At 34.4% G+C, this 9,300-nt stretch overlaps 1 protein-coding gene across 1 annotated transcript; it reads left to right on the top strand.

Moving 5' to 3' along the window:
- Positions 1-224: 224 nt before the first annotated feature.
- LOC120071543 (cotton fiber protein) lies at positions 225-1,176 on the top strand. The gene has a single exon (XM_039023871.2). The coding sequence runs from the start codon at positions 354-356 to the stop codon at positions 723-725; it is 372 nt and encodes a 123-aa protein (XP_038879799.1). The 5' UTR covers positions 225-353; the 3' UTR covers positions 726-1,176.
- The last annotated feature ends 8,124 nt before the right edge of the window (positions 1,177-9,300 follow it).

The following is a 9,300-nucleotide window of genomic DNA, read 5'->3' as shown; positions in this document are numbered from 1 at the left end:
AATGTAATTACCTCATACCCCACATAATCAAGGAAGCAAAAAGACGTTTTATTAATCAAAGGATTAAATAAAGACTGCATCAAACTTTTGACCTTACTCTTGTCATATCATAACACGGTCTTCCAATTCCACACGCATTGCTTCCTCTCATTTCTCAATTTGCTACAGAAATTTCTCTCCAATATCCACAACATTATTATAAATAATAATGTTATTGCCGCCTAATAGCATTATAAATACCCCTAAATTATCCTTTATTTTAACCACCAAACTTCTACAACAACAACCAATAAAGCAAAATAAAACTCAAATCAGTTTATTAATTCCTACACTTTCCAGATCGGAGGGAAAAAATGGCGGCGAGTAGCGTATTGAATCGGCTGAGGAAGGCGGTGAAGAAGCTTAAATTCATGATGAACTTCAGCATCCAAAGCTGGCGGTTGGCGGCCATGTTAGGCCGGACTTCATCGAGAAATCTCCGCCTTAGCTTCAACGAACGGCCGGGATTAATGGCTTGTACGGAGGATATTATTGAAGAAGAGTCAGTTTCTTCATCTCGTGGGCTACAAAGAACCACCAGCTACGCTTCTGAAGATGACGTGGACAAGCGAGCGGAGGCTTTCATTGCTAATTTCTATCGCCAGCTCAGAATCGAACGCCAGGTGTCACTTGAGCTTCAATATTGCCGTGGAAATAGTTTTAACAAACTCATAATTTCTCCTTGATTCTGTTTTTTGTTAAATATAATTTTTCCAGAGGGATATATCTTCAATTTGGGGTTGATTATGGATCGATTATTATTCCTTCCAGTTGATGATGCAAATTTTAATTCAATTCTCAAGAGGATTTGAATTTGGAGATGGGATTATTGGATTGATTATCATTATTTGATGAATAATTCAATGGCTAATTAAATTAAGCCTTGAATTTTGTTGTAAAATTCAATTATGGTGTGCTTTGATTATCTTTTGGCTCTCCAGGTCAAGAAGAAGATGTCCCCACTTGCTTTTCCGTGGAAGACAAATTGAAGGCAATAATGGGGATATTTGGGAATTTGGTTCTGAATTTTCAAGAATGTTTTTTTTTTCTTTGTAGTGAATAATTGAAAATACAATTATTTGTTTGTTCTTTATTATGTATAATTTATTTATTAATTGAAATTTATTTTCTGAAAAATGTACATTGAATGGGGAAAAAATATTCGATGCATTGCTAAATTAACTAATTAACAAAATGAGGTCACTCGGAGAAAGTAAACTACTATTATTGGATGCTTGATGAGCAAGTTTGAGACTATAATTAGATTATTTCATTCGTTCATTTTCAATCAATACGTCAAATTGATATTGTCATAACTTTGTCTTTTGTATATATATAAAAGATTGTATTTTAGATCAGTGTACGTAATTTATAAAATGTGTTAACAAAAACAAGTATTTACTATCATTTATCAATATCGTTTTAAATTACAATTTCAATCCAGAACATTTAAATTTGTGTATAATAAGTATGTGGACTTCATTCTAAAAACTTTAATGTCTCAGTTGGTTCCTAATTTTTTTTTTTAAAAAAAAAAGAGAAAAAGAAAAAAGTTTTTTTTTTTTTTGTTTTTTTAACAAATCTTCGAACTACTTTTAGTTCTGTGTTCTCACACGGTCATTGAGCTATCTAACATTTTTTTAATTCATAAAGTTATTAGATACAAATTTGATATTATATTTTTTCAAAGACAAAAATATTGATGTTTCTAGTATATTTAAAATTCAAATTTATGTCTAATAAATTAATTAATTTTGAAAAAAAATGTTGAACATGTCATAAATCTATTAGCCACAAAATTGAAAATTTAGGGGTCTATTTCACATTCCAAAAATTATGGACTTGTAATTTTATCAAAATTCAAATGTACATACGTAAATATGTCGACGTTTCAATTCCATGAAAATGTATGTCGTTAGAAATATCATGTTGATGGATATGTTTTTAAAATTTTTTTTTAAGAAAATCATAAAATATGTTTAAACTAACAAAAGAGCATCGTGAATGATGTAATTTATGACCATTTTTACTTGGTTTCACTAAAATAAATAAATCAAAATCACCTCAACAATATTATTTATTCTCCCAAACTTTTACAACGTAATTCTTCTAAATGTGTAAAGAAAATTAAAGGAAGATGAGAAGATTAAAAAAACCACGCCTATGAACCAAAATTTGCTATATCCATTTGATTTTATTACTTATCAATAATATATTGGGTTACTATTATTTTGAGAGAAGTCTTGTACACATATAAAATTTATGTATTAATATAACAGTTAATTTAAATTGATTAATTTGGTCAACTTATTATAGTTTAAAATTTTAATTGATATAACTATTAGTTTAGAGTTATAAGGGATGGAAACAAATAAATTGGTTTTTTAACTAAATATTTTGAAGAATATTTATTTTGAATATTTTATTAGAAAACAATTAATCTATGTTCATAAATTTTTAGGATTTTTTTTCTTGACATATGTGGTATAGAGGAATTGAACTTTTTGACTTCGGAGTTGATAATATAAGTACACTATGCTAATTGAGAATGTTCGTCTTGATTAAACATTTTCGAAGTTGTATCACTAAAAACTCTACTGAAACAATTACACCAATTTAAATTTTAAATTTTTATAAATGAATCAAAACACTCAAAATTCTATTTTAAAACCGTTAAAAATGGAAAGTTCATATATTATTTACATTGCGCATCTTTTTCTTGTACTCTTTCAACAAAGTAAGAGTTGGCAAAGATTTATGCATTCCGTATATTACGCGTATTAATTGTTCCTTAACAATGTGGAGCTTAATGATTAAGAAAAACAATATTGACTAGGAAAAAATGGATTACATTCCTATTGCATGAAGAAAACCAAAAAATTTATACTGAAAAAAACCAAAATCCAAGAAATTATGTTCATTCTAATAACATTATATATTTTTCATTAATTAATATTCTCGTCATAAATAATGCTAAATCATCCCATCATTCTAATAACATTATCTATTTTTCTCCCAAAGATAATAATAATTAAGAAGAATAAGAATAACATTATTTAATTTTACAAAAGTACCCTTTGAATTTTGGCTCCTTGGTAAATTAAAACAACTTGATACAGCTTATATTCTGACTTGATACAGCTTGTGTTCTGACTTGATACAGCTTATATTCCGACTTTGTATGCTGAATTTTTTGGTTACATTTTAGACAAGCTTTACCTCACTTGCATACATGGGATTTACAAATTGACTTCGTAAAAAATAAAAATAAAATTCTTTCTATTCATATATATTTTATATAGAGAGAGAAATGAAAATTATTTTTAAAAAAATAAAAAAAAAATAGTTTTACGCTTATATAGAGAAGAGTAATACTTGGTTGTCGTGCATTACACCCATCAATCAGAAAGGAAAGAAATATCTAAAAAATATTATAAAAAAAAAAATATTTCATGTGACAACTTGTGATTAAACATTTGGGTGGACTGCACAAAGATGATTCGACCAAGTATTTTTCTATAAAGGAACACAATTTAAATTGGAGTTGAGAAAAAATATTAAAGTTGTATGTAAGCTTCAAACACGGGAAAAAATAGTTCGAGTGCCAAGACAAAATTTATATGTAAGATTCAAACATTAGTGTTAGAAATAACCAAAATGTGAGAGACAAGGAACTTGAGGGAACGATTTTCTTTATATTTCTTCACTATGGAGATGAGAGCCTTTAGGCCAATTTATACAGTAAGGTCCCTGAATTAGTGTAAAACGAATGTAGAGGATGAAGAATAACAAATATTACACATGTCACAAAATAATTGGACACGAAAATATTCTTTAAAACAGAACGATAACAATCAAATTCCTCTGGAATTAATCTGACATGGCTTTTCTTGTATAGATGGTTGTACATATGGATTTGGTTTTGCTTACTTTACTCTTTGACTTTTCTTTGGTCTGACTTTCTTCCTTAATATCCCTCTCAAATGAGAAGGGAGTTCAATCACCCCGAGTTTGGCACAAAGAAGATGGAACTGAGTATGAGTCAGGGGTTTAATGAGATAATCCACTATTTGATCATTTGAAGGAACATAGCGTACCTTGAGTTGTCCATTTAGTACTTTGTCTCGGACAAAGTGAATGTCATTTCTATATGGTTTGTCCGGGCTTGAAACATCGGATTTGATGCAAGGGCATCAACGCTTATGTTGTCACACCAGATCACTGGTTTAAAAAACTGAGAGACAGACACCTCATTTAGTAACTGTTGAATCCATGTGATTTTAGCTAAAGCATGAGCAAGAGCTTTATATTCGAATTTTACACTCGACCGAGCATCAACACTTTGTTTCTTTTATGACCAAAAGACAAGGTTGTCGCCCAATAACACACAATATGCTGTTATTGATCGACAATCATCCATGTCTGACGACCAATCAAGATCGAAATAAGCCACCATATTCTGGCTTAAACTTGGTTGTGTAGACGCCAAAGTGTTTCATTCCACTGATGTAACGAAAAGCACGTTTTACCACTTGCAAATGTAGGTCAGTAGGTGCCCTTGAGAATTGGCTTAAGTGATTGACAATATAAACAATGTCAAGTCTTATGTGTGTGAGGTATTGTAAAGCACCCACTGTATTTCGATAGATAAGAGGATCAGTAATTGGAGTACTGTCATTTAGAGACAAGTGTTTTCCTACAACGCATGAGGATGGAGCAGGCTTCACATTACTCATGTCAAGCTTGAATAGCAAATCATCAACATGTTTCGTTTGATTTATAACAATCCCAACTTCCAGATAATGTAGTTGAATACCCAAAAAATAACTTAACTTCCCTAGATCTTTAAGAGCAAAAGTGGAGTCTAATTTCTTACAACATAGATATCATACTAGTATCATTCCCAGTTATGATCACATCGTCCACTTACACTAATAATAAGACTATTGATTGATTAACTGGAAGTATGAATAAGGAAGTGTCTGACTTGAAATTCACAAATCCCCAATTTAAAATAACATTCTTTAGCATATTGTTCCTCGCTCATGGTGCTTGTTTGAGTCTGTAAATTGCCTTATTAAGTTTGCACACATAGTCTGAATATTGAGGGTTAAGCCGAGCGATTGAGACATGTATAACTCTTCTTCTAGTGTTCCATTCAAGAACACATTGTTAAAGTTAAGTTATCTAAAAGGCCATTGTTGAAATACCGTTAGGCTGAGAATTACTCGAATCGTTGAAGCTTTAACTACTGGGTTAAATGTCTCAAAAAAGTCAATTCCAAGGTTTTGATGAAACCCTTTGGCCACCAAGCGCACTTTGTAATGTTGAACAGTCTTATCAGCATGTCGTTTTATGCAAAAGATCCATTTGCTCCCAACAATGTTAAACTTGGAAGATGGAGGCACTAATTTCCATGTTTTTTCCTCACGAGCGTCACATACTCTTCATCCATGGTGGACTTCCATTGAGGTGTTCTGAGAGCGTCTTGCACCCTTGTTGGTTTAGTTGCTATCCAATCATGAACAATCTTGGAGACCTAGTCATGACCTAGTCCAGTCATGAATAACAACTTATCTGGATTGGTGTTTGGATTATAAACGGAAGAAAGTTTTGGATTGGGTGCCAAGTGGTTTGGAAGCTAGTGTCAACCTGCCCTGAGAATGGAAACTCCATTTAATCGAACTTAACATTTCTGGAGATGTATAATCTTCTTGCTACATTTAAGCATTTGTGGCCTTTGTGGTTTAAGCTTGAGCCTAAATAAACACACTTCTCTGAAAGAAAATCAAATTTGTTAGTTTGATATGATCGTAAACAAGGATAACATGCATTACCAAATATTTTAAGAGTATTAAAGTCAAATTTCTTGTTCAGTAATACTTACATTGGAGATCTACTTTCAAGAACTGGCGTTGGCAGACCATTTATCAGTTGTGTCGCTATACTAAATGCTTCCCACTAGAATTTTAATGGCAAAGAAGCTTGAGGGAAGCCCATTTCGACAACATGAAGATGTTTTCATTCAGCTCGTCCATGTTGGGCCAAGGTGTAGGGACAAGACATTCGAGTGATTATTCCCAATTTTCCGCGCAATTGATGAATTCTTCTATATTTCCCTCCATTGTCAGATTTGAAGGATCTCATATTGTTGAGTTCCATGAGCATGTTCGGATCGCTCCGATCACACTGTGACCGAAATACAAACAATATACATTCAACACATACAATTATGAAAATAAACTCTAATTAACGGCATGTTATAAACAACAATGCATAAGAAAAAGAGTTCCATACTAGTTGAAGACTATCTTTAAACGTCAGAACTCCAACGCAGCAGAAACCCTCCAAGTGATCTATCAACACCCGACGGAAAACGTCTACTACAGTAACATGATCAACGCGAACTCACGACCGCAACGGGGACAACACCACCACTAAAGAGCCCCAAGTATTCTCTGAGTGAAAACCAAAAGGGTGGGTTTTGGTGAATTTGGTAGAGGATGGAGGAAAAACAAGTCGTGTAGGCAATAAACAAGTGTGAAAGAAAACAATGCTATCGCATAGCAGAAGTGCTTATCACATAGAGGAGCTATACGATCGTGTAGGATTTGCTGAACCATCGTTTAGGAAAAGGTGTACGATCATTTAGTTAAATCGCGAGGTGGATGATCATTTAGGCAGAGAAGCGACTATCGTATACGATCATTTAGTTAAATCGTATAGGAAAAGGTGTACGATTGCACGATTCAAAAATGAAAACTTTTTTCATTTTAACTCTGCCCACTACCCCACGTCCAAACGTGATATTAGGATTAATTATCATTTAATTAATTAATTAATATAATCATATTATATTTATATCCTATAGTTTGATATCACATATCTACTATAGTATTTTCTCCTCTACTTAATATAAATCATATTTATATCTAATTTCCTCTAAAATAATGTATCTCATATATTTAGCCAATTATATCATATATAATTAACCAGTCCAATTATATCATATATAATTGAACTTCCTCTTGTCAATTTGAACATTTCAAATTAACTCAAATACTGGTTCTTGACTTTATCCAAGCAACCCAGGGGACCTAATGGACCTGTGGCTCGAAGCTCCAACGATACGTGAATAACTGACAAAACTCGTTAGCCACGAGATCCACCATCCGTTAACTGTCAAGCGTTCCACTAAAGACCAACAGCTGAACTCTTCTTACCACAGATATATTTCTGTGTCCATCGGATATAAACAATCATGAGTATGACGACCCTTCATAGATGCTCATAAGTACAGTTGGGCCAAATTACCGTTATGCCCCTGTAGTTACATCTCACTCCTTAAGTACCACTGATTCCTCTAATGAATAATACAACATAGTCCAACTATGTGTGAACACCTCTCTGGCCAAGAGAAGGTGTGTGGTGCTACATCGTTCAAGCTCCAGAATCAGCCCTTAAAAGAGCCATCCATTTACTTACCTTTGCTTCGGGGAAGGAGTGAATTCCATCTTGTGTAGCTGAGTTCCCAGCTCCCAAATCAGACGAATCCCCAAAATGGTAGGTTTGAATCGGCGACCTGGCTAGTCGCACCCATACAAATCAAAGGATCGCCATCAATGCCAGGAGTTCCCAACTCACTCAAGAAATAGGTCATGTTACCTATGGTCATCCTAGTGAAGTGAAGTCTCTGTCATGAACGGTGTTATATAACGAGACATTAATACTTCGTGGTCAGATCTTATACAAACTCTTTGTATAGGACGCCCCCGCTCGCATGTCCCCAACACGAATGATCAGGATCAGACCATCTGTGACAAGTCACAACACTAGTGACCATTCCACAAAGCGAGCCGCGTCTGTACCGTTACCAGGATAAGGTTTCCCTCCTTTATCCATATACTACAAACCATTTTGGTTATCACTCAAGACATGATCCACTTGTATGTCACCACACAAATGCTTGAGTCACATACGGATAACCAAGGATTTTATGTTTATTGGTTTGTGGTAAAGCAAATAAAACAAGTAGCTGAGCAAAAATACAAGATGTGAAATAAATATCATATATTAACAACACAAGCATTCATACATTCTGTTTACAAACTACAGGACACGAGACTTTAGGGCATCAACCCCAAAAATCTCCCACTTGTCCTAAAGCGAAGTAAGGTATACAATAAACTTGTACAAAACAATAAACTAGGGCATAAAAGCCTAGTACAAGAAAATTTCCCACTTGCCCTAGTCCAACCGCGGGCTATCCTGTAGACCCATACTCCATAGGTGACTTCTAAACATTGTAGCCTTGAGAGCCTTCGTAAATGGGTCAGCAACATTAACATGGCCTGGGTTAGACTAATCCGTTTCATCTCCTCAACTACTTGAGATATCTTAGGACACATTTTCTTAGACAAAGTGAATCCATGTCTGAATGGCAGTAGGCCCCCCTTGGAGTCCTGCATCGAGTACTTGAGCAACATCTTGTCAATGTACGATGTTTGAGACAGTGCTAGCACTTTGTTCTTATGATCCCGAAAGATCTGTATACCTAGAACAAACTGAGCCTCTCCCAAATCTTTCATTTAGAATTGGGTTGCTAGCCAGTTTATAACTGCAATCAGTAGACCTACATCATTCCCAATGAGTAGGATATCGTCTACATACAACACTAAGAAGACTACTAAAGCGTTGATTATCTTTTTATAGACACAAGGTTCATCAACATTTTGGTCAAAGCCATATGACTTGATCGCAGTATCAAACCGTATATTCCAAGATCGATATGCCTGTTTCAGTCCATAAATGGACCGATTCAGTTTGCAAACCTTTTGCTCTTGACCTTGGGCTATAAATCCTTCGGGCTGCACCATATAAATGGTCTCCTCAAGATTGCCATTTAGTAAGGCCGTCTTGACGTCCATTTTCCATATCTCATAATTATAATAAGCTGCAATGGACAGGAGGATGCACATCGACTTTAACATGGCAACAGGAAAAAAAGTCTCCTGATAGTCGACTCCCTCTACCTGGGTATAACCCTTTGCCACAAGTCGAGTCTTGAAGGTTTGTACCTTCCCATCAGCACCCCGTTTGCGCTTGTAGATCCATTTAAAACCTATAGAGTGAACCCCATCAGGCTGATCTACAAGATCCCATACTGAGTTGAAGTACATCGACTCCATCTCGAGATTTATGGCCTTGACCCATTCATCTCAGTCAAATCCTCCATTGCCTTCTTATAAGACAACGGATCCT

The sequence above is a fragment of the Benincasa hispida genome, chromosome 2 (assembly GCF_027475165.1).
Source record: "Benincasa hispida cultivar pf3 chromosome 2, pf3_genome.v1.1, whole genome shotgun sequence".
NCBI classification, from domain to species: Eukaryota; Viridiplantae; Streptophyta; class Magnoliopsida; order Cucurbitales; family Cucurbitaceae; genus Benincasa; species Benincasa hispida.
This window is presented reverse-complemented; position numbering and strand designations above follow the sequence as displayed.

Coding starts and splice junctions, on each gene's coding strand:
- LOC120071543 (XM_039023871.2), top strand. CDS start 354: ATGGCGGCGAGTAGCGTATTGAATCGGCTGAGGAAGGCGGTGAAGAAG.